General features: G+C 38.4%; 1 protein-coding gene across 4 annotated transcripts in view; it reads left to right on the top strand.

The window, feature by feature from the left end:
• The window catches only part of AP-1gamma (adaptor protein complex 1, gamma subunit), a 101,690-nt gene that overhangs the window by 37,894 nt on the left and 36,953 nt on the right, over window positions 1-26,843 (top strand). For all 4 annotated transcript variants that reach the window (XM_083144154.1, XM_083144153.1, XM_083144156.1 and 1 more), the window contains 7 exons: window positions 1,312-1,495; window positions 6,658-6,804; window positions 8,798-9,036; window positions 14,988-15,064; window positions 19,932-20,027; window positions 21,543-21,722; window positions 25,782-25,928. In XM_083144154.1, coding sequence (XP_083000280.1) covers window positions 1,312-1,495; window positions 6,658-6,804; window positions 8,798-9,036; window positions 14,988-15,064; window positions 19,932-20,027; window positions 21,543-21,722; window positions 25,782-25,928 — 1,070 coding nt within the window. The remainder of the gene's footprint in view (window positions 1-1,311; window positions 1,496-6,657; window positions 6,805-8,797; window positions 9,037-14,987; window positions 15,065-19,931; window positions 20,028-21,542; window positions 21,723-25,781; window positions 25,929-26,843) is intronic.

Here is a 26,843-nt window from a genome sequence, read left to right as displayed (position 1 = left end):
ATGTACCATGAAAATTGGCCAGTATTAGGTTGTTTGGGAATGATTTCGTTTTCATGGTTGGCACCCTTGCTTTGAAGGTCACATGGAATGCCTGCTTGAATTTGTGTGTCAAATATTGTGCCATTACAAATGTGAGCCAGAATTTTATTTGGGTGGGATGGTCAGGCCGTGGATGAAACTTGATTAGTACATAATAATTATTGTTATTTTACAATAAAAACTGTTATAAGTTATTAAAATATACAAATTTCAATCCAGATTTATTGTTATTACATATATGGAGAGAGTTTGCTACTCGATCCATCCAATATTTTGTAGTTAGTGTACTGAAAATGATAGTTGTTAATCACTTTTACACAATCGTTCAAAAAAAAGTCATTAACAGTTAGTGGTAAATTTTACTCATGAAATTTATATTCTGTGACACCTCACAAAGAAAACTAAGCTTTGGAAGCTGTGGATCCATTCATTCTTTGGATTAATGGTGGAATATGAAAATATAACCTGGCTCCTCTATTATACACTAAACTTTTTTTTTTTGATGTAATGCAGTTTTTACTGTGGTTATATCTTTTTCTGTTATTAACAATAAAAATAACATTTAAATTAGATATTTGTAGGATAGCCCCTTAGCCCTCCCCCTGTCTATGTGCCTGGTTACAATGTTGAGAAATGGCTCGTGATGTCTATAGGTACACAAACAGCAATGCACAGGGCAAGTGATATACTGTAACGTAATGTAAAGTTCCCGGTATAATGATGGATGCATGTGTCATAGTCAGTAAATGTGTCATATGTACAGGGTGGGCCATATTGATGGGACACATTTCAAATGCATATGTGGAGCATGTAGGAAGCAACATTTATTACCAAATATATGGAAAACACTGCCAAAGGACGGGAGTTTTGCACTGTGTTCAGTGTTTGAAGATTACATCCCTGAGATGGACACCACCTTGACAAGAACATTCTTTGGCTCTAACAGTCATGTTCAGCATAGTTTTGTGCAGGGTTTCGGCTAGGATGGCCGCTATCTCCCTCGTAATTTCTGAGTTCTTTATTGTAGTGTAATTTCTATTACAATCCGAAATTGTATACTTCATTTGTGTACATCCTGTATATTGGTTTGAGTTCCCTCCACTGCACCTTGTTGGACCCTGAATAAATGCAACAAGAAAGCAAGGCAAGAGAGTGTCAGCTGATGCCACCGAGAGATCATTAAAAAAGTTGGTTTAATGGCCCAGAATACAGTATAGAAAGTATGTGCTGCAGTGAGTGTGTGTGTGTTAATTTGTGTAATTTATTTTGCAGTTAAGATGCCAACCCCTATGCGGCTGAGAGATTTAATACGCCAGATCCGTGCAGCACGCACAGCTGCCGAAGAGCGAGCTGTTATCAATAAAGAGTGTGCATATATCCGATCCACATTTCGAGAGGAGGACAGTGTGTGGAGATGCAGAAACGTGGCGAAACTACTTTACATTCACATGCTTGGGTAAGATATTGAATTTGGAATTATTTGTAACCAAATTTACATAAATGGAAAGGAAGAGTAATATCAGTAAAAGTAATTTCTTTCATCTGCAATACAGCAACTCTCCTTTTTATTACAGAAGTTTAAGTAAATAATTCAGGCTTGACTAAAACTGAAACCCATGTCTGACGTACTGTGGCATTGCTCTACCAACTGTTGTACTGAGCCTGCCTTGGTTTTGCATAATATTTCTCTTCCTCTTTTACCTGTGTGGACTCTCTATATAGCAGCCTATCTTCGTGTTTCAAATGCAACAGATGCTGTTGCAGTATCAGGGGTAATTGACCATTGTTTGTTAATTTTATGTGACTTAGGTGAGGTGATTGCTTAATTTTGGATGTCAATGGGTTATGGGGAAGATTGTCTTTTTCAAAGATCCAAGACATTTACTCTTACATTAATTGTTAGTTTTCAACATCTATGGAGACTATAAATTACTTAGTAAGATGTATGAGGAAGTATTTATAAATATTTAGTGCAAATATTTATTTTAACAATTCTTAATTTTTTACCTCCAGGTTTTTTTTTAAATTCACTTTGGAAACTTGCAATTGTATTGAGTAAGCACCATGAATCCATACACTTGCACGATTTTAGTAATTTTATTGATTTATACAGTAAAAACCTCGTTAATCTGGACTAATGGGGGGATAAGTTGGCCGGTTTAACGAAAGTCTGGATTAAGTTAAATAGCCTAAAAGAACAGTAGAAAGTGCATTAAAACTCAGTTTATAGCAACAAAACATGTTTATTATGGTGTTTTAAAGGGCATAGCCCTAAGGAAAGAATGGATTGTTGTCCGTGCAGTAAACAAGTTGTCTATTCTAACAATGGCGGCATATGCAATGCACAAAGGACATTTTCTCGGGGCTGTGTTTTTTACAGTCTTGTTGCTGAATGTTGTTAGACTTCAAAAAATTGTGTGTTAGCTTAACCTTTACTCTCCCGATGATACCACATGGTATCATCAGAGTAAGGTCGTACTGCCCTGATGATACCATATGGTATCATGGTGCTAATTACGAAATGAATGTGCTTTTTGGACCTTCATACTCTTATGTTTGGGTGGAAACTCTGACACAGGTCTCGAGCAAGCCTGGGAAATTCACGTTGATGACCAACCTCCCTCCCTCTCCCCCCTCCCCCGCAACATATCTATGCCACATTTCCGAACAGAGTTTCACATTTTGGCTCATTTTGCATTTTGTATGGCACCCAGGAACATGAAACATGTTTCATTTTCTTTGGAAACGTCCATTCTTTGAAAAGAATACTAAGGTTTGCACCTTCTCCCCAAAATAGCAGGAGAAGAGGGGACAAACTACAGATTTTTAGTTTGTTTTCCCTTGAAATTTGTGGGTCGCGTCCCCCAAACCCTCCTTCCTTGGTTTCGACATTCTGAATTGTACACGGTTGCATGCTCTGATGTTTTAGCTGCAAAACAAAACTTATCCGAAGTAGATTGCTCCCATAGTGCCAGAGTTATAACAATTTTCCTCCAAAAATTCAAATTACCTATTTTTCATAAAAAAAAAATCACATTTTGGCTTATTATTCAACTTGTATGGCACCTAAGAACATGAAACATGTTTCATTCTCTTGAGAAATGTCCATTCTTTGAAAATAATACTAAAGTGATTGTTGACTTCTAGCCACATTTAAAACCTTGCATTCTACTTTTTTTTTCCCCTTATGCCTGTCCAGATTAAGCTAAATCCGACTTGTCAGGGTCCGGATTAATGAGGTTTTACTGTATAAATTAACTTATTTTGAATAGATAATGTAATGTAATGAGTGAAGTAAAAATGAAATAAGAGTTGGATGAACTATAAATTACTTAATTACGAGGGTCACTATTTATATTTTGAGCCTAACAATGAAAAAACAGGAATTTGGCATTGAAAACTGCTTTATTGTTTTTCGAAGTATTCTCCTTTATGGTCAATACACTTTTGAATTCGTTCGAACAATTTGTCAAAGCACTTTTTCCAATCTTCTTGAGACACCTCCATAATATGGTTTTTGAACGCTTCCGCCGACGAAAATCGTTGTCCACGCAATTTATTCTTGACATTCAGGAACAAGAAGAAGTCATTGGGTGCCAAATCAGGACTGTACGGCGGATGACCCATCAATTCGATTTTTTGACTGTTCATAAAGTCGGTTGTTAGACGAGATGTGTGATAGCTGGCATTGTCTTGATGAAGAATGATCCGACGGCGTTTGTTTGTTTTCCGTATTTGACCGAAGACCTCTGGCAAACAAATTGTTGTGTACCATTCAGAGTTGACCGTTCTACGTTCCTCTAAAGGCACAGTTGCCACATGACCAGTTTTCCCGAAAAAACAGGCGACCATTTGTTTCGATGTGCTTCGAGCACGAACAACTTTTGTTGGATTGGGTTCATCTTGAAACACCCATACAGTCAGTCGACTGCTGTTTACGTTACGGCTCATATGCATATTTCCACGATTCGTCACCTGTTACAATCTTATATAAGTCTTTTGAAGCACCTCGATTGTATTTATTGAGCATTTGTTTGCACCAATTGACGCGAGCGTCTTTTTGAGTTTTTGTCAAATTGTGTGGGATCCAACGAGAACATACCTTTCTCACAGCTAAATGATCATGTAATATTTTATATATGCCGGTGGAACTAATGCCTATGGTTGCCTCAATCTCACAGTATGTGACATGACGATCTTGCAGTATTAGGTTTTGCACAGCATCAATGTTTTCTTGAACAACAACTGATTTTGGACGACCTTTGCGAATCTCGTCGGTGAGCGAATGGCGGCCACGATTAAATTCGTTATACCAGCGTTTCACAGTGGCAAAGGATGGGGCTTCATCGCCAAATGTGGAAGAAAGTTGATCGATGCACTCTTGTCTTGATAATCCACGTCGAAAATCGTAAAAAATCATCGCACGAAAATGTTCACGAGTTAATTCCATTTTATTGTTGTCGCGCAATCTCCAAGGCAACATAAACAACACAAATCAAGCTATTGACAAAACATTTGAAGTACGTTATGGTCAATAATGCCACATGATTCCGTGCAAACGTCAAATCGCGCCTAACTTCAATCAGTGTTGCCAAGGCTCAAAATATAAATAGTGGCCCTCGTACTAGCATGAAGACTGAGACAATGTCCAATTCCAAGTGTGTCAGTTTCGGAAAGTGTATTTTGAAATTGAATCACCTATACTTTTATACGAGGGCCGTTCAAGGAAAAAGTTTTTTTGAGAAAGTTGGAGCCCAATAAATTAAATGAAACTAGCAATGTGTTCTTTCTTCTATATTTACACACAATGCAATGTTTGTGCGGTCTACCTCGCATGCGCGGCATGTGATTAGCGTGAGTCATGCAGTGAGAAATTTGCCCTGGCCATAAGGAGTATCGAGTCATGGCGGAACAACATATTTTGGCGGTGTGGAGTAAAGAAGAGATTTGTTCTGTGATCCGGTATGAGTGGGCAAATGGTCTTGCTCCTATCGACATCCACAGGAAGCTTGTTGTTGTTTATGAAGACTCTGTAATGTCATTGCAAATGGTGCGAAGGTGGTGCAAATCGTTTTCTGAATAACGAACAAGCATATTCGATGAAGATTGGCCCGGTGGCCCGTCTATAGTCAGTGACGCAACATTGGTTGACAAAGTGAATGCACTGGTTTTGGCCAACAGTCGAATCAAGGTTCGTGAAGCAGCCGCTGATTTGAACATTTCCGTCAAGACTGCACACAAAATCATCCACGAAAATGTGGGATACGTGAAGGTTTCATCGTGTTGGGTCCCATGACAACTCACTGCAGAACATCTCATGACACGTATGACATGTTGCCTGGATTCTCTGACTGGTACCACAATGAAGGGAACAACTTTCTCTGCCGTTTTGTGACTCAGGATGAGAGCTTCGTTCATCACTACACTCCAGAATTCAAACGGACGTCGATGGAATGGAAACAGCCGTGAGAAAAGTGTTCTTCGTTCCCTGGACCCCGAATTTTTTGCAGATGGCTTTCAAAAACTTGTGCAACAATGGGACAAATGCTTGTGCTGCCTTGGAAATTATGTTGAAAAGTGAGAAAGTTCCATGATACTTGGTGCAACTTGATTTTTATCTGTAACGTAAGAAATAAAATGTTTTGCAACATAGGGAAACTTTTTCCTTGAACGACCCTCGTAGTTTCTAAATATATTGTAGAGATATGGTGATTAAAAATATGAGAAAACCTCGTCAAGAGATTATTTTATGCGTGTTTATTCACTGGAATTGTCCGACCAGCGAGCAATCTCAAGAATGCGCAAACTTCGTAACTTCCTCGAAGCAATGACTGAGAGGCAAATACGTGGATCTAACATGATCCAGCGTGTTCGAAAGGTGTAATAACCTTTCGAAGCAATAGATTATAAAAGCAAGCTCAGCCTGAAGCTGGCTCTCATTACTCTTATATTACTAGTACACATTACAACGAACTAAACTACGACGACGGTGTACGAAGTTTGTGCCTGCATAAGCATGCAGCCATTCGCACGGGATTGCTCGGTATAGTGAGTCAAGGGTCACAGTATCGAACCTTGACATCAGTCATAATTCGGTCTGCAAGAAGCATCTGGACAAGAACATCATTCACCTACCAGGTATGAACAAGCGTAAATAACCTTTAAACTCAACCTTCCATATCTCATTCCTCTTGGTCGGAGCAGGTTCAACTCACAAGTATAATTAAGCTCTACCTAAATGTGTTATTGAAGCATCCCTGTGACCTCAGATCCCTGGTAAGATGGGATTACAACAATATGAACATGATACAAAATACATAATTTTCAATATTTTCTCAACAGTGTTGTGTGGAGAAGTGGATTTTGCAATTAAATGATTATCTCCTGTGACATTATGAATATTGTAAAGCAAAAATTGCTGTAATATAGTTCCAATGGAAAACTTACATGTAAATATTCTAAACTACTTTGAATTGTTACAGTTTTTAAAGTATACTCATCTGTATTTAGTGTAAATCAGTAAGAGAATTAACAGTGGTACCAGGTCACCCATAATTCGTACCCATGCAAACTTTTTCACACAAGAAATTTATAATTTTTTCTGCGCGCACATTTCAGGTATCCTGCCCACTTTGGTCAGTTGGAATGCCTGAAGCTCATTGCCTCCCCGAGGTTCACAGATAAGCGGATTGGCTACCTGGGAGCCATGTTGCTGCTGGATGAGAGGCAGGATGTCCATCTGCTTATTACAAATTGCCTGAAGAAGTAAGTCTTTAACAGTTCTTCTTTTGTGTGTGTGTTGTTATACTTTAAAATAAAATACTATAGTTACAGGATTCCCAGTGTAATGTCCTGCATTGGACTTTTCTAGGGATGTGACGAAGCTGAAAATTTAGCGATGCCGATGTACTCCCCGATAATTTTTGGAACCCATACCGATGCCGATATTTAACCGATTCCGATACATAAGATTATTAAACAGAAATGGGATGTTATTTTCAGCATGACAAAAATAAATTTGCTATGTACATTTCTATTGCATATCATATGTATACACATATATATTCTCAAGAGTGCGAATGTACATTTGCATCTACAAAATGTTATGTGAACCTTCAAGAAGAACGGATTCTCAAGACATTTAACATTAGTACACAAGCAGTTCTTTGAAATGCAAAATGAATTCCTGTTCTGCCAGATTCAACTTCAGAAACACGAGATTTGGAAGCACTTCAGGAAGTAACCTACTTCTTCTCTTATCTCAAATCTGTTCAGCAACTCCGAACACTCAATCACTGAATACTGATGCAGCAAGTATGCCCAAGTATTTTGTCAGCACTTGGTTCAGGATTGAATACTCATTTTTGAATTTCCAATACAACAGCAGATCCTGGTTCAGCAATGTACTGTTTTATTTCCGATTTATAGTTAGGTTGATCCTTTGAATGAGAGTTCGCAATAATTTTATTACAAAAACTCTACAATAATGACGAATCATAACCAAATTTTCAATAAATCTTACAAAACTAGAATATAAAACTTATTAGAAGGTAAAACTCTAGTATAAACTGTACCGGTTTAAATATCAGATTTTTGCCGATTTCGATACAGATGCCGATATGTCAATTTCGGCCGATTTTCATACGTCTGTAATCGGCTTTGGCACATCCCTAGACTTTTCCCTTGCTCGTAACTGCCAGAGTCCCCACCCTCGAGCATACTATGTTGAAGCATACTGCACTCATGGTAAATTTGTAAGAACCACTAAAAGTTACATAAAAGAATCCTTTCACTATTCATAAAAGATGTATGTGCTATTATTTTATCCACATCAATGTTTCGTGGTCTTATTCTCATTGTGTCCCCATACCTATCAATATGGTGTGATGTAATCTTTTCATGGTATTGTTAGTCACTATATTTTTATAACCCACACATTGTTATTGTATTGGGTTACATTCCTCATTTGCATCATCAATCCCAATGGAGTTGAGGGAAAAAAGAACCTACGATGTATATTAATTTTGTTGCATTGGTTCCAGTATTATTCATTGCTGGTTGTTGACAAAACACATAATCTTATGGAGCTTTCAGACCGTAGGTGACAAACAATACTTGCCACTTGAAATCAAACCTTAAGAAATAAATGCAACACTCATACTGGAATGACAAACTCATGTCAATTGTTGCTTGCATGTCATGTTATTTTGTCAGTAACATGCAATGGTTTGCTTCTGTTAGTTTTACATATACAGTGTGGGATGTGTGATGAAATTAGTGAACTGAAAGAACACCCATGCTCGGGCCAGTATTCGAACCATGGAACCCCTGGTGTTGTAGCACACGTGCTAACCACTCTACCACGAAGATTGGCTGTTTTGGTCTGAAAGCTCCCTTGCAGTTACCAAGCCTTCTGTTATTATGTCAATTTGAAATCACTGTTCGTTAAGTCTTTATTATACTGTATTTTGTTATTGGTACAGTCACGGACAGTTCTGGGTTGTAACAGCCCCATTGACTCTTAATGGGATCGTTACAGTCCAGAAGTGTCCATGTCTGTACCAAGGTAAAGTAAAGGTTTTATAAATTGATTTTTGTTTAAATTATTCTTTGTTTTTATAATTCTGGTGCCTTATTTTATGTGTGTTTCACAGTTTCTGTTGGCACTTGCAATCATTTCTACTTTTTACAGGTGAAGATGCATGTTGGGTCTCTATTACACGTCTTGCAAAACATGTTGTATTTTGCCTCTTTCCAGTGACCTGAACAGTTCGACACAGTTTGTGGTAGGGCTTGCGCTGTGCACGCTAGGAGCTATTGCCTCTCCTGAGATGTCTCGAGACCTGGCTGCAGAGGTGGAGAGGTTAATGAAATCTCCGAATGCCTACATAAGGAAAAAAGCAGCTCTATGTGCATTTAGAATAATTCGTAAAGTTCCTGAACTGATGGAAATATTTCTTCCAGCCACGAGGTCCCTATTGTCTGAAAAGAATCATGGTTAGTATGATTTGTTACTAGAGTACAGGTGTTTGTCTTTTTTATTCCTTTGTAATGAAAACATGGATTTAATGTTTTAAAATGTATTTCCTGTTGTTTTGAGCCAGACAATGCATTTTATTTGTTAATTTGTTTCAGTTGGGGTTTAAGTCCACTTTATGCACAAATAGGTTAATTGGGATTAGACCTACAGTTTAAAGTGGGATCCAAACCAGTGTGTAATGTGTGTCCAAAGTATCGAACCTGGGACATTTTGATTACAATGTGATGACCTTACCACTATGCCATTGGGAAGTCTTCATTTTTATATGCATTTTGAGGTTTGTTGCATATTGTGCATAATCTTTCTATAATGCATTTTTTCCTGCCAGGGTGGATTTTTTTTTATTATTATTATATTTTTTTTTTTAACGGATATTTTAATTGTATTGGTACTAACACATAGCTAATGCAGTTAGATACATTGTATGGCGGAGTGGATACTGCTTTGAACCCTATATACAGTGTTGGCAAAAAGTTTAGGGATAACAAGGAAAAATACCACACCAGGGTGGCTACCCACCGGGAATTCCAGGAATTATGCATAAATTATATTGGCTCCAGAAATTATGCATGAAGTCTGCGTGAATTTTTCGCCATAGACGTGAAAAATTACACGTTGTTAGTGTCCTTTGCAGAACAATCTATCTAACCGACTGAAAAATTATTGCAAACTAAGATATCTTGAAATTCATTAGGTAAATTTGAGTCTGAAATTCTTATACAGTTAACATTTTTTTTGTAAATTAGTTTATCCCGTAACGTTTGAGACTTGTGTTTATAGATGTATTTTGAATCTGAGTATGTGAAATGGCAAATGTAAACTCTGCACCTTAAATTGTATATTTTAAATAGCTACATGTGTTTTTGGCATTGAATTTTTGAGAACTGGGAATTATACTTGAATTTTATCATGGTCCTAGAGTAGCCACCCTGCACACATACGTTGTTGCCATTTAATCATGTCCAAAAAGCAAAGTTGCAAACATGGTTCAGTAATCAAGAGTGCTGAAAGCCCATCTTGATAAGGTCTGGCATGGAATTTTATCAACCTGCAACATTTCTCCACTGTTATCTGTTGTCAAAGTGTGGTAATAGCAAGCCCTAATTTGGCAACATTTGTCATCTTCATTTCGGAAAACCTCGAGCACATTCCATTCCACAGGTTCTCAGTTTTGTTAAAAGGCTGTACTCGTGGTTGCTACGCATCTGGAAAACCTGGAAAATGGAATTTGGCTTGTCAGGGAAATGTCAGGGAATTTTGCAGATCGTCTAGAATTTACATGCATTTTGGAGGCTGCAAGAGAAAGAGTTGCAGAATGAACAAGCAGTTCACTTCCACTTCTGGATTCGGTTCTTGTGATTCCACTCCCAAAAAGATTCAGTTTAGAAACTTGTTTCTTTCGTTCTTAAGATTCTCTGTCTTGTGCAAAATTATGATTCCTTCAAATTTCACTTTTATAATACTAGATATTAGAAAGAATATCAAAGTAAAACTTGCAGTCCAGATATCTGATTCATAATTAAAGTACACTGACAATGTGATCATAATTATCGAAAAGGTTGGTAAAGATGAGGTTATCGTAATTTTATAGATCTTAATCTTGTTGGCATTTCCTATAGAATTCTTATATACAACAAAAATTTCTCCAGATGCTGTGTACTTATAAATGTAAGCAAAAAGGCAGCATTTTCTACGACATTATAAATCCGCCAGAAAATGAAAAATTGTGTATGGTTTATGAAATATTTCTGTTTTAATATTGTGGAGATCTCTTATGGTGAAATAATGTACATCTGTTACCTTAGCCTGAAGGCTAGAGGCACGTGATTGTAGCACCCAATACATTTGATGCCGATTGTAATTTTACATTTTACTCTTCGAATTATCACATGTTCGTGTGTGTGTGTAGAATGAAATTTGCTTAAAAAAAAAAGTTGTGAAAGTGATTATTCATAATAATTAACAGATTATATATATATATTTAATTAAAAAACATGAGGTTCAAAAGCAAAAATCATGATAATAAACATGTCTGGAAAAATTTCATTTTTGTACTGGAAATGCCAGGGAATTTCATAATCAAAAAATAGTAGCAACCCTGGTACTTCTTTTTCATGTTGATGACACCATTGTTACCAGTTCACAACAAGCCTTTGTCCTCTTCCAGGCATGCTAGAGAGGAAACAGCTGAACAGAGGGCACCCAGAATGGTTCCAGTGTTGCCATTGCAATGCATACTGACGTTTTAGTTTCAACGTGGTGCAAACGAGACCACCACTGGCATTATCTTTGAAGATTACCTCCCATTTGCATGCACAGTTGCAATAGTTGACAGTGCCCTCAGGTGCCTAATGCATTGTTTCTACATTGTCATACAATGTTTGCTTTCATAGCCCATTGCTACACTGTGCAACCAGGTCAACATGTAATGCATTTCGTTTACTTGTGGTTCCCAGTTTCTTGTTCAAAAATGTCCGATTTTGACCCTCTCATTGCAAATCTATATGTCAGTTCACACCGCACCATTCCTGCTTCTTGTAGCAATAGCGCACTGTTGTCATGCTTACTCATATCCAGTGCTAATATTGCCACTTCGATAGAAAGTGCAAGGACAGGACACCATTGATTTTTTTTAGGGATGTCCTTAAACTTTTTTCCGACACTGTAGATATCAATTTAGATTTCCACCTATATCAATACTGGTACTTGAAAATTGTAACAAATCAAAGTAATTCAGAGTAATTATAAATTTTAAGACAGAAGTTTAAATCTCCTTCTGCAATGCGAGTGTCTGAAATTTCTTGAAATTAGTAGGTTTTTTTTTCTAGAAACGTAAGAATAGAAGATACATTTACTTACAACATGTATGAACTTGTCTTTCTAATTTAGCTGAGAAAAGTAAATGTTTGTGGCCATCTTGGTGCTGTAATGCATTATACCGTATTTACACGTGTATAGTGCGCATGCATGTATAATGCGCACCCTGGGTTTTGATGGGTAAAAGTGACAAAAATTTATATCTCGTATATAATGCACAGTACAATCCAGTTTCAACAAATGGCTTTCATAGTTGTAGGTCGTAAAGCTGTTGCTATGCTGATCAAGAGTGAATGATGTCATACATACCTATTCAATTGCTCATTCCTTCTTTTTCAAAATATATACTTTTTGTTTCCATGACTAATGTAACATTTATACGAGGCACATTCAGAACCTTCCAAATAGCAGTTAGAAGCACAAGATTTCTTCCATTAAGAAATTTACCCACTCCATGTACGCCATATTATTTGGCCAGTAATACATTTTAATTTTTATTATCTTTTTCTTTCATCCAAAGTACCATAAAAATGAGAACGTTTCTTCATGTTTTGATGAACTTATTTCAACCACATTTCACATTAGTGTCGTTATCTTGTATGGAATACTGTTTCCATATTCAGAAACTGTAGGATTCAAGCTTTACAACGATATATAACATGATAGAGTTCCGTAAACATGAAAAATCAATGCAAGTGTCACAAAATCATGGAAAGACCCCGTACGGTTTCATGTTGGCTGTCTGAATTATTCCGTGCATGATTCGCACCACAGTTTTTGGGGGCAAACATTTTGGAAAAAGTGCGCATTATACATGAGTAAATATGGTATATTTGCATAATGTAAAAGTATCTACCTAGTCTGGCCAGAAATACTGTTACAAAGGAAAAAGTGAAAACCAGCAATATGGTGAAAGGTAATTTAATATGCATAAATAATGTGAAGCATACATGGTCCTACAACAGTTTGCACCAATCATATTTCAAAATGTCTGCCGTTAGCATGCACACAGGCTCGGAGTCTGGCATGCCACTCGTCTATTGCAGCACACACAGTCTCCAAAGGAAATGTCCCCACTGCAGCCAATAAAGAGCGCTTCAAACTGCAACTGTGGGGTGACTCTTCCTGCAGGCAGTACCCTCAAGCACTGCCCACAGTTTGTAATCAAGGGGATTAAGGTCAGGAAGGTCAGGGCTGCTAGAGAGGGTCAGTCAGCAGTGGATGTGAAGTCAGGCACATTGTGCTCCAGCCACTCCTGGGTTGATTTCGCTTTGTGGGCAGGAGCATAATCTTGCTGGAAAGTCCATTTAGGCATTCTGAACGGGGTGGTGGTCAAGTCCTTCACTATAGGCTCCAGCACAGTGTTTTGGTACACCCGAGCACCGGTTTTCATGCCTTTCTCACAAGAATGAAGACGTGTGGTGCCAGGATTGCTGACTCCCCACCACACAATGACTGATGCGGGATGATGGCCTCTCAGGATTTTCGGAACCTTGTCCCTAGCTTCCCGAGATGATGAGACATACACCTTATCTTCATGTTGATGCAGGTGCGACTTACTCACGTAGTACAAATTATCAGTACAATATAAAAAAGTTTTTATAAAATACTTAAAAGTACTTATGTTGGTGAGTATGTGGTTTCCGTAAAACTACATTTCGGGATATAACTAATCCCTTCATCAGGTTGACATACTATGCCAATTTAATTATGACATTGGCTGCTTCAGATACGGTGTGGATCTAGAGGTATGGTAAAAATAGGTAAAAGGTTAAAAAATGACTTAAGGCTGCTGAATGTGTAAAAGTGCCTTATTCCTACCATTACATTAAAATCCTGATGGATGTATCCATAAAAACACTTTCAGGAGTGGCTCGGTAGATGCTGTACAGTAGACTGAAGAGGCCTCTCATGGAATGTCAGAAGTTGTACGGTGCATTTCCTCCTCTTACTTCTTTTCCCTCCCCTTAAGTTATTTTGGGTTATGTCATATCTAACTCGAAATCTATTATTTCGCAAGGCGCGTTGCGTTAACCACGGCCGAGGTGACCTGGAAGTCGATTTTTTCCCATTGTTGTGTTAAAAAATTGGCTTCCAGGTCACCTCGGCTGTGGTTAACGTGTCTCACGAAATAATAGATTTCGAGTTAGATATGACGTAACCCAAGGGAAGTAAGAGGGGAAATGCACCGTACAACTTCTGACATTCCATGAGAGGCTTCTTCAGTGTACTGTACAGCGTCTACCGAGCCACTCCTGAAAAAGTGGTTTTTAACATGTTCCGAGTATAATTGTTTTAGTGTTTTTATGGATACATCCATCAGGATTTTAACGTAATAGTAGTCTGACGCATATTGGCATAGTATGTCCACCTGATGAAGGGATTAGTTATATCCCGAAACGTAGTTTTACGGAAACCACATACTCACCAACGTAAGTACTTTTAAATATTTTATAAAGTACTGATAATATATGCACATTATCATTTTGCTGATGGAAACTCTCTTCGATGGTGAACAGTTTCTCATCGGTGAAGAGAATCTATCTGTGCTCATTGTTCACGTACCACTGAAGCAGGCGTGCACATTTATTCTTCCTTTGCGCCTTCAGATGCAACGTCAGAAAGTGTCCCGTTGACCGTCGGTAAGCTAAGACCAAGATCATCCCTGAGTATCCTGGGCATCGTTCGCATGGAGAAGTTCATATCACGGGCTATCACTGCCTGTTTCCATACGGGATTTCTCCTCACACTTGCCGCCACTCTTTTCACAGCTTCTGGTATCAAGGAACCACTGGATTGTGCGATACACAAACATGCGACTAATTTTCAGTTTTTTAAATTTCACTCGCTGGTTTTCCAACTCTGCGTAGCGCTATCACTGCTACCCATTCCATTCTGCCTGTATGGGTTACGTGTCCACCTTTCTACAGCAGCACTCACAATGAGTCATTGCGCATTGCACATTCCACCACCAGGTTCGTTCATTCGCCTCACAACGGACAGTGTTGCAGCCTCTGGAACTTTGTAACAGTATTTATGGCCAGACTAGGTATTGTTTAATTATGTAACTCATATTTTTTTTCTGTTGTAGGTGTATTGATAACTGGTGTAACTTTAATAACAGAAATGTGTGAACATAGTCCTGACATGTTGCAGCATTTCAAGAAGGTGAGTTTCCTTTTTTTTGTTTTTTCAGTAAGTAGTATCAATTGACTGATATAAAATGTTTATATAGCAATACAAATATTCTCCCTATCCAACATAATATGGCAAACACTTCATTAATGTCTTCCCCAATTACCCTGAGTTGTGTCGATCCCAAGCACACTTTTTATGCTATCCCAAGTAAACTTGAGCAGCTAACGTTTCACATCATACGTATTCTTACTGTTCGTAATGAAGTTATGGGTAACAGACTACATTACCTCAAAAACATATAGTTTTATGGACTGACCAATATGAATCTTTTTTGAATACTAATAAATTGAGTGATTGATTTAGTTTATTTTACTTTGCTTTTCTACCACTTTTGGCTAATCATGAAGATAAGGATGACTGATGATACAATGAAATTGATGAAGGCACACTTACAGAGACCACCAATCCCATGCAGGGATTCGAATGTGGGACTCCTGCCATTGTAGCACACTCCACCACAGAGCACACTCGACACAATACTAATAAAGTACCAATATAAAATTTCCTGATACAGTCAACTCTCGATTCTACGACCCCGGGTATAACGACCCTCTCGAAGTAACGACCCTTTTCCCGGGAACCGTGAAAAATTTAGAAAAAGATAGAAAAATTTGAAGAAAAAAAAGTTGAAAAATTGAAGGAAATCGGCCGAAAAATGCGTTGTTTTTTCCCCCACTCATTTCCTTCACGAGCGCTCTACCGCTCACAATTGGGTCTGAACTAAAAATAGACACCACCACACCATGCTTGAGTGATATCCAATAGCACTTGACCTCTGCCCTCCCCTCCCTCAAGCGCACCAATGTTACCCTGCACCCGACGGCCGCTACCCAAGGCGCCAGGCTTGTTTTGCCACGCTTTCTCTTGGATACACGAGAAGAGAAGATCGAATGTGCTTGGATGTTATTTTAAATCGACTTGACTTGTTTCCTTGTCCTAAGAGCTGCTGAAAACTCGCGGGGGAGGGTGGGAGCAGCCCGAAATGACTGCTGGACTTGCAGTCTTTGCCAATGTGTATGGCAGGTCAAGCTCTTTCATCGATAAATACACCACCTTGAGAGATAAGATCGCAGAAATGTTCGAAAATACAGATGTGTGGCGCCTGGAAGTCTGGCCCATCTGTCCAGTTCAGCAGGTTCCCGTGAGTGAGCAACTCTCGGCCTTGTAGCCGACAACTTCCGGTAACCGCTTTCATTCAAAATGTGTTCTTTGTTCCCTGCAACACTTCATAAAAAAGCGAAACTGTTAGAGATAATCAAAACCACATAGGTGAACTAAAGATCGTCAACCCACTTAATGCGTTGTCATCCAGGTTTCCACAAAAGTTTACTTCGATCTTACGTGCATCATAACTCCCGTTTCCCACTTCATATGTTTTCCTAATTGTGTCGATGTCGTAATATCTGCTAAAAAAGTGTTCCGTTGGCTTACTGACTTCTCCCTCTTTTCCTGTCAGGAAACGTAGTGGGGGGGAGGGGGTGCGATGCAGATTGTTTCAGCCACGATTTTCTTGCTGATGCGGGCTAATTACAGGCGAGGGTGGAAAAGGACCCATCCCTCTTCCTTTCCATTGACGTCTAAAATGGGGCAACCAGTTCTGAATATATTCTTGAAAACGAACAAAAACCATAGAACAAGTAAAACAAAAAGGGACCCCCCTTTCCCCAGCTCATTCTCCGCCACTGGTGTGCACGGCAATGTTGATAATTGCAGAATTCAGTTGTTTTTTAAAATTTATTTATTATATATTTTTTTTTAATGCTGTTGTCTGCATAGGAAATATTGCCCGTATTATTGTCTGTTGCGTGGTAAAGCAAGGGTCATTTCTTTCTTCTTTACACTGCTGTTAAAAGTTCCGTCTTCGACAGTTGCGTTATCTTTAAAATGCTGGGACTTTTCTCTTCCGCCACCTGTTGCTCGAACTTCCAGCCGGTCTCTTTGTTTTTACGACACCAGTGTTTTGTCTAGCGTCTGCTAAGCTCTTGCTTGCAGATAACAGCGATGACTCATCCAGGGCGAAGAAAAAAGTTATTGTTTTGTGAGAGTAAATAACGATCTACCATTTTGATATGTGAAAATGCGCAGTTTCATAAAGCTTGTTTTCAGTTCATTTTATGCTGATGGGCTAATCGGGACTAAATATACAGTTTAAAAGTGAAATTCAATTCCAAACCCGAATGATTATCAACTGCCACCTTGTTTAATGACCTGTCCTACAATATGCTTTGGGTGAAAATAGATCGCAAGTTGCGCATTTCCTTTTTCACGCTGGATTACAATGCAAGTCAAGGAAGGAGTTTGGACTGCTCCCTTGAATGGGGAAGGAGGGTGAATGAAGTTGGTTGAAGCAAAGAAAAGTGACTTTTTTTTACGATGTATTTTACACAGCCGAACCAGAATGAAAATTACAGGCCTGCCTTTATTTTTTTGTCTGGTACCTAGAGAGGTTGTGTTGTTTCTCCCGAGAGATCTAATCTTACCAGTTAATCTTGTAACAGACAATGCTCCAGTAAACCCGTATAAAATCCAACATTCATTCTGCCCGATTATCTCAAGACTTTTGCTGGCACCAGTCTGACTGGTGTCAAGATTCTTCGAGTTTCGCTTGCAATAAGCGAGAGATTGTTTTCCTTTCCATAGGTCTCAGTGGAAACGGGTTTCTCATTAACTAGAATTGTAAGAATTTCCTGGAAAAGCAACGACTGTGCACAATTGAAACAAAGTAACAAAAGGTAAAAAAAAAAAAAAAGGTAAAGTGTTCCCCTGTGCATAGCACCACGCCATGAAGGCGTATAGGGGGTGTGGGGGTAACGCCCCACACTTTCTTGATCCGGTCGTGAGTGGGGGTGATGTGATCAGCATCACGCCCCTGGCCGCCTTTACCCCCCAGGGTTTCCCCCAGGTACCCATGTTATTCGACGCTGGGTAGGCGCCGGGGCCGCTTCCACCGTTAGAAAAGTTCCCGGATTTGAACCGGCCGGGAATCGAACCCGGGACCTTTAGCATGGTAGTCAGACGCGTTACCGACTGAGCCAACAAAGTAACATTATTTTAAATTATCTTTTGTGAAAACTTTTTCATGTTCTATTTTCCTTCTCACAACATGCATCCTGTGCATAACAGGTTGAATAACTACCAGGATAAATGGTGTTACCATCTCCTAGGCATCTTTGTGTCCGTTTGAGCTCCCTTTAAGCTGAAAATTGGTGCAAATTCCAATAACGACCCCTTCGAAATAACGACCCTTTTTCCGGGAACTGTGAAAGGTCGTTGAATCGAGAGTTGACTGTACTAATATTCTAGTGATCTGATGTCCAATTGCTAAAATTGCTTGAGGAACATCAATGGTTCCTGCACCATCTTGTTTAATGTGTGTGACCAGGTGACTATAATGGGTTAAAGAAAATTGCATTTTTGGATAACAGATATTTACGAAATCATGGCATATATATTTGATGTTTATATACATAAAAAGTAACGAAATAGCCCACTGATCCCCCACGCTGGCCAAAACAGGGTGGCTACTTACCAGGAATTCCTTGGCTCCGGGAATTATGCTTGAATTTTCTCCGTAGACGTGAAAAATTGCACCTTTTATTAATCCAAATATTATTGAACTTATACATATTTATTTATGTCACGAGGCAGGTTTTTTCACATTTCAGGAAAAGAAAGCTTCATAGAAAATAAAAATGGAACAGAATTTTCTCAACCTGTTTACTTTGTTAGTGGTCCTTGCAGAACAATCTATCTACAGGCCGAAGATTATTGCAAGATATCTTGAAGTTGATTAGATAAATTTTACAATTAACAATTTTTCGTAGATTACTATATCCCGTGATTTGTCTTTGTAGGTGTATTTCTAGCCTGAATATGTGAAGTGGCAAATGTAAACTCCGCGCTTTAAATTAAATATATATACACACCATTGAATTGAATTAGAAATTTTTGGATAAATTGTACACATAAAGGCAGACCCTTTGTAGTGTTAATATATTTGTGTGTGCGTAAGTATGTGGGTGGTAAGAAGCGGTAATATCAGGAGCGTATATTCTAGGCTAGATAGGCTATCTACGAAGCCTGAAGTCTAGAGAATAAAATATGGGAAAAAAATAGATCAGAAATTGTAAATAATATTATTCATATCAGTGTGATGATGATGCTGATTCTGGAGTTGGCAACCTGATTTCCTATGAGTTGTTAATCTGATTTCTTATGAGTTGGCAACCTGATTTCTTACGAGTTGGCAACCTGATTTCTTACGAGTTGGCAACCTGATTTCTTACGAGTTGGCAACCTGATTTCTTACGAGTTGGCAACCTGATTTCTTATGAGTTGGCAACCTGATTTCTTACGAGTTCCCAACCTGATTTCTTAGGAGTTGGTAAATTTATTTCTATTCCTAGCCTACGACCACGTGACATTGTGAGATAGCTCAGATCTTGGACTCAGTACATGCCACTGGGTAATACGTAAGGTTGAAATAGAGAAAATATCTGCTTTTACCATTGAATTTGTAGAAAGTTTGCTTTGAAAACCAGGAATTATACTTTAATTGTATCGTAGTCCTAGAGTGGCCACTGTCTCAGGAGAAAAGTTGTCATATTTCATGTCAAGAGACTGAAACCTGCATGCGTCCCATAGCCTGAGCCCAAAGAGCAAAGAATTCGGTCCAATACACCTACAAAAAACAATTGAAACATCAGGAATTTTACAAAATACAAAGATGCGCCTTTTTAAACCAGCACTTATTAATCTGTATAAGGTCCTAGATTTTATATTTTCCTGTATCAGGTTTTCGAGCTGTAGTGTAGTAATTCTCATTGCTTTATTACAGATTGTTTCGAATCTAGTGCGAATACTGAAGAATTTAATTCTTGCTGGCTACTCCCCTGAGCATGACGTGTCAGGTGTTAGTGATCCATTTTTGCAGGTAAGGAACCACAATCTGATTTATTTTATATTTTACTATCTCTGTTCATTACGCAAAATTTTACTGTGAATACGCCAAAAGTAGTGCATGTGTGAAGAGCTGAATAAACTCCATGCTCAACAACCATGCCAAGGCCTACCAGAGCAGATTTGTAATTGGATTATTTGTGGTAAGCACATTGAGTCCCATTGCTGGTTTTTATTCTGTCTTTTGAGACGAGACCGCTACTTCTTATTTTCAAGTAGCTCCCCAAGTGTCCTCACAATGCTGGGTTAATGCCGGAATTTTGGGACCTCCCACCAGGAATCGAACCAAGGACCTCTCGCACCAAATGCGAGAGCGCTAACTAACTGGCTACGCTGCAGCCCTGTTGCCTTCAAGTAGATCCCCAATTGTTTTCCCGATGCTGGACCAACACAGAAATTTTGGAGTTCCCACCTAAGATCACATAAACCTACAGTGAGGGAGCTAACAGTTTAGCAGTGCTGAAGCTCTGTAAAAGCCATTATCTAGTTTAACTGAGTAAAAGAGCTGCTTTTACCTAATGAGGAATGGTGATCCTAAATTCTTGATCAGATATTGATATTATTTTGAAAGAAAATTAGAAATCAGTGCAAACACTCTTAACCAAACAAGATACATTAAAGAGTGAAATAATGTCAGGACAGCTCTAAATTGTCAAACGTCTTGCTATGTTGACCATCAATCTTGGTGCACAGCTGAAATCATCACCATATGCATAAGCTTGTCCACCCCAGCATATCGGGAATGATTATTCTGAAGACACGGATAATTTATCCGCTAATCTTTTCCTTTACAAAGAGCTTTTATCCAGTGCTGACCTAAGTAAGGGGAATTCTTGGTCGACTTTGGCAATAGGTGAAAGTTATTCTTCTCTCGATCAACATAGTAGATGGGGCATGCTTATCAGTACCCCATTTCATAGCTACAACTCTACAACTTGACAGCACTCTGATCACATATTCTGATGCCACACGCTATATAATCTCGGGCCTCGTGTCCGAGCAAGAAAGTCTGCTTGACAACTTGGTCTCTGGTAGCAAAGCGACATGCACTTGGGGAAACATCCATAGCAGTTAAGTATTATAATTAAACTATGAAAATAAACAAGAGCATTAGCCTATCTAATGCACGTTAGTGAGCTTATTTGCCATAATACGTTAATAATAACTACTTAAAAATGGGCCAGTTATTTTTTATAAATTCCATAGCTTACACACTCTATGGCCAATGATGGACTTCCGATAAAGTAAAGAATTGGGTTTGTGCTACAACCACTTAACATGTACACGGAGAGAACACAAAACTACAGGCCAAGACCAGGTTGTAATTAATGGTTATTTATCTAAATGTTAATGTGATATTTATAAGAATTCTTGTTAATTGAATATTGATGCAATGTTTGTTATGTGTGCAGTATTTCCTCTTGTGTTCCAAGTAGCATGGACACATTAATTATTTTCATGATTTCACTAATTGCTATTTTATTTTTAGGTCAAAATACTACGCCTACTACGAAGACTAGGCAAAAATGATACAGAGGCTTCTGAAGCAATGAATGATATCCTAGCTCAAGTAGCAACAAATACTGAAACTAGTAAAAATGTAGGAAACACCATTTTGTATGAGACTGTACTATCTATAATGGATATAAAGTCTGAAAGTGGTTTGAGAGTAAGTAGTAATGATTTTTAGTCTAAAAATTACAGATTATCATGTGTAATTCTTCTAATACTATGTACAGGGGTTGTCCAGCGAAATGAAATGCCTGCCAATATAGCACCCAAAGCATCATATCAATGTACCGTCGTGAAAGAAAGATGCACTTCCCCATATGACTACTGGTATTAAGACACTATGGGGGAAGTATTTTTTTAACCACAATTGTTTCAACCTGTTATCCTTATCATGCGAGTTACAGCTCGGGGATTCTTCTGCCAATCAGAAATGAGGTAAATGTCTGCTAGTCGTGGAGGTGTGAACGAAAACCAGAAAAGCACCACTTATGTACATGTTGCCACTTAGGCCAGTCGCACACCGGATCTTACACAATGAGATATGATGAGTCACGATGCAATGCAACATGATGGGACACAAAGAGATATGACACGACAAGTCACTTTGCTTCCGACAAAACAAAATAAATATTTGTTGTTGTTATCAATGCTTTTTTTTCTGGAAAGAAAGTTTCCTGTACCCTACAAGAACTGCTTTATATATTGTGGTATATAAATGATCATGCATACATGTAAGTACACACACACACAGATATACATGCATACATACATATACTGTACAGCGTGCTGTTGCATACTGCCTGAAAAAAACACTGATTTTTATTATTATTGCATCCAAAGTAAATGTATAAACGCAACATCTGTCATTCCAGGAAATTGGGGTCTCATTTGCATCTTAATCGAATAGCACTCACTGCAATATATTATTTTTTTTCTACATTTCCGGTCCACCCACCGACAGGAGACAAATTTATTACAAGAACCTTCTTTTATCCATTTCATCTATTCTTTACAAGAATTAATGTAACAAAGAATGGACTTTTGTATGATGCATGAAATAAATAAAATGGATGTGCCATGTCGCAGCAGGAACAGAGATTTGCCAGAATGGAGTTCCACTGTATTCCGGCTCCAAAAAAGGAAAAGTTTAATTCACGTACTACAACCACATAGTTATTCGAGCAATAATATCAAACTTTCCTGAAGATTGTTTTTCTTCTACAATTTATGAAATGTTTTGTACATAAGATAATTTGTAATAAGCCTATTTTTTCCACGTAATGTAATTGTAATGTAATTCATCTCCTGTGCCACTTCACTCCATAGCGCATCAATTTTGTCATTATGGTGCACAGTCGATGAATAATCGTACAGCGGAGGCCTCACTTCCACAAGCACTATTAGCTTCTCTGGATGTAGCTCTATTTTAAACCTTGACCGCACCGTGAAACCTGCATTTAATATGTGCTGTCAAATGATACAGTGATGAGTCACATGCAGGTGGTGCACTGAGAAGAAAGGATTCGCACATCCGCAGAACGTTTTGTTGCATCGTGCTCCTGCGAGAACAAATTCCCGGGACCTTCACTGTTTTGTCACAATCCATTGCAACGTGACTCAAGTCAAATGTTTCGTCCGGTGTGCAGCGACTCATAAGAGCCCCATGTTAAACGTTCCCAGAGTCGGTTTCCAACAAAAATGACTCGTCGCATCGCGTTGTGTCAGATCCGGCATGTGGTGGGCCTTAGTATTTGGTCTAGGAATTAATTCGTGCGGTTGTTACGCACACATTGAAGCTGTAGTTCAAGCACAAAATATATAAATACCTTAAGAAAAATATTGTCCATCGCGAGCCACCGCTTTCGCCCATCTGTCAGGCAAGTTACGGATTCCGTGGCGAAAGAAGTCCTCATCCTTTGAAGCGATCCAGTCAGAGACCCATTTTTCGATATCTTCTGAAGAAGTGAACCGCTGTCCAATCAAATCGTTATTTATGCAATCGAACAAGTAGTAGTCCGAAGGAGCAACGTCTGGTGAATACGGCGGGTGGGGTAAAACTTCCCATCCGACATTTTCTAAATAGGTTTTGACCGGTTTTGCAACATGTGGGCGAGTGTTATCATGTTGACAAATAAGTTTATGTCTGTTCTCCCATTCTGGTCGTTTCCTGGCCAGAGCTTGCTTCAAACACATTAATTGTCGTTGATAACGTTCTCCATTAATAGTTTCACCAGCAGCTCATAGTACACCACACCTTTCATATCCCACCATATGCACAGCATAACCTTTGCACAGTGAATATCTTGTTTCGGTTGTGATGGACCTGGTTCACCTGGCTTCACCCAGGCCTTTTTTCATTTTGGGTTCTCGTAATGGATTCACTTCTCATCGCGATGCAAAATCCCTTTCTTTTCTGTCTTTGAAGCAGCAATTCGCAAATGGTTTTTCGTCTTTCAACGTCTCTGTCTTTCAATTCATGTGGAATCCAATGTGACATCTTTTGAATCATTCCCATGGCTTTGAGGCGTTTGGAAACTGTTGTTTGATCAACGCCTAATGCTTCTGCAAGTTCTTCCTGCGTTTGACATGAATCCTGATCGAGCAATGCTCTCAATTCTTAGTCTTCAAATTTTTTTGGCTGTCCAGGTCGCTCTTGGTCTTCCAGGCCGAAATCACCACTTCTAAACCGTGCAAACCACTTCTGACACGTTCGCTCAGCTAGCGCATGGTCACCATACACTTCCACCAAAATACGATGACTTTCGGTAGCACTTTTCTGCATGTTAAAGTAATGAAGCAGAACACCCCGCAAAAACACTTTATCTGGCACGAACTGCGCCATGTTCAGTTGACTACAAAATGCTGTTGTTGACGCGTCAATCAACTGCCCTATACTACGAACGATGCGCGCTGACAGGAGTTTTCAACGCATGTGTGGATACACTGAACTGTGGGACGATATGCTCGTTACACCATCTCTTGTCCAGGCGCATGAATTAATTCCTAGACCAAATCAGTTTTTGAGTCATGTTACGGAGGCTTGTTTCACAAAGTTTTAGTCGTATTGACTGCGTGTCTGGGTATCTACTGAGCGCATATTTCTTCAATTTCAGGAATTATGAATGCATTGGAACCCAGATTTTACATTCAATGTGCATGGTCCCAAAAGCTATAAATTTTTTCCCTTGAAAAACGTAAAATCTAGGTTCCACTGTAAATTTTTGGCACTGGGAATTCCATGTGAATTTTCTTCACAGACATGAAAAACGTGCATATTAAATTCAAAGTGAACTTAAGTCTTCTAACTTCAGCGTAATCAGTATTTACTCGACCGTAATGAATGATTTCTTATTAATTGAATGTCTCACGGATAATCAGTTAATTGTATTTTACAAAGAGGAGAGTGATTGTCTTTTTTAATTGTCATTAACATGTCGTTACATGACTCAGGTGAGGTGATTGCTTAAATTCAGATGTCAAGGAGGCAAGGGCGAGATTGTCTTTTTAGACGTCCGAGAGGAAATAAAAAGAGTGGGACCTTGCTGATTGCCTTACGTTACTTGTTAGTTTTTCAGTGTCTTCATTTGCATTGAGTTTGGGGATTGGAGTGATCAACTCATGGCCTTGCCACCAAAGTTTGCAGGTTTGAATCCCTGCCTGGTGTAGCCCTGCAGAGTATTTTTCTTTGTTTGCTGTCATTAAAGCAAGTAGTTCCAATTTTTATGAGCAAATGGCATCTTATTTTAAAAAAAATTAACCTATTTTAAGTAATTATGTATAATCATATGTAACTTGTTGAAATCATTTAATGCATCAGAGAAATGAAATTTTTATTGATGTTGAAAAATATGCTTAACCTTACTTTAAATAAACTGTCTTACTGGATAAACTGTCTTACTGGAAATATGTAGTTTTTAGCTATCCTTTATCTGCTTTACGGTAGGCAATAGCTAGGCCATAAAAAGGGTCATTAACCGTGTTCTTAACTGAAATAGAAATAAGAAAGCGAAACTGCTATACTGGGCATGGGTATTCTATGAGTTCATAAGTATGACATCTTGAAATAACTTAACTGGAAAGCTGAGAAAATATATGAAGCCATAAATTAGTTACATGTTCAGTGTGAACAGTGTCTTGTGCAAAATTTGTAGTAGTAATGCTTCCACTGCCTAATATAATAATACTAATCTCTGTTTCGTCCTTTGATATTTTTCAGGTATTAGCAGTTAACATTCTTGGAAGATTCTTGTTAAATAATGATAAAAATATCCGCTATGTAGCCTTAAATACACTATTGAAAACAGTTTTTGTAGATACAACTGCAGTCCAGAGGCACAGGAGCACAATATTAGAATGCCTGAAGGTATGTTTACGTACTATCTATATTACTTTAAAGTGCTCTTTATTCATAACTATGAGAGAGGTATCAAATAACTTGTAAAGTTGAAAGAAAACTTTTACTAATTAATATTGCTGGAACAAGTTAATTTTTCCAGCTATTTGTCCTCTTCAGCCATTTTGAAATAGTTTTCACCTGACATGAATATTTATTTAGTTCACCCAAATAGATTTAAACACCACATGCTGAACAAAGCACATTCATCTTACCTGTTAGAGCAGGAACATGAGGAAGGATCTGCAATTTCAGACATTTCATTGACTTCACACCAGCATTGTCAAGTTAAAACTTCTGTGGGCAATAGTGTGTAGTGGTAATGTTGTCACATTGTAATATAGGTGTCCGAGGTTCAAAATCCAGTGGAAGCACAAAGTAGTTTGGATCCTCCTTTAAACTAGGTCCATTCATGGTTAGCCTATTGGTGCATAAAGTGGACTTAAACAAGAATTGAAACTTATATTCTGACAGTTAAGACTGTCATCTTAAATTATAAATTATTGTTTGTATTTGTTTTATGTGGCTAGTAGAACGGCCATCTTCAATGACCAATGTGCTATAACTAGGGACTTGTATATTTTTGTTTCGACGAAAACAAGGAATGTGGAATAACATATTGTAGTGTTAATTTTCTATGTGTTTGAAAGGTGAGAGGTTCATTTTGCTACCATGTTTTGTCATGAAATGATGCGTAATGAACTGCAAAATGCGAAATAAACTCTTAAACATGAAATATAGGGTTTATTTACATACATGACACCTTCTGAGGTCTCATCCTGTGAGTTATGCAAATTACAGAAAATTTATTTATTCTGCTGTAAATATTTGAGAAGCAAAAATGGACTCCTTTACGCAGTAATAAACTTCATACTATGATAACTG

This window comes from Lepisma saccharinum, chromosome 22 (genome assembly GCF_977018435.1).
Source record: "Lepisma saccharinum chromosome 22, izLepSacc3.1, whole genome shotgun sequence".
Taxonomy (NCBI): domain Eukaryota; kingdom Metazoa; phylum Arthropoda; class Insecta; order Zygentoma; family Lepismatidae; genus Lepisma; species Lepisma saccharinum.
This window is presented reverse-complemented; position numbering and strand designations above follow the sequence as displayed.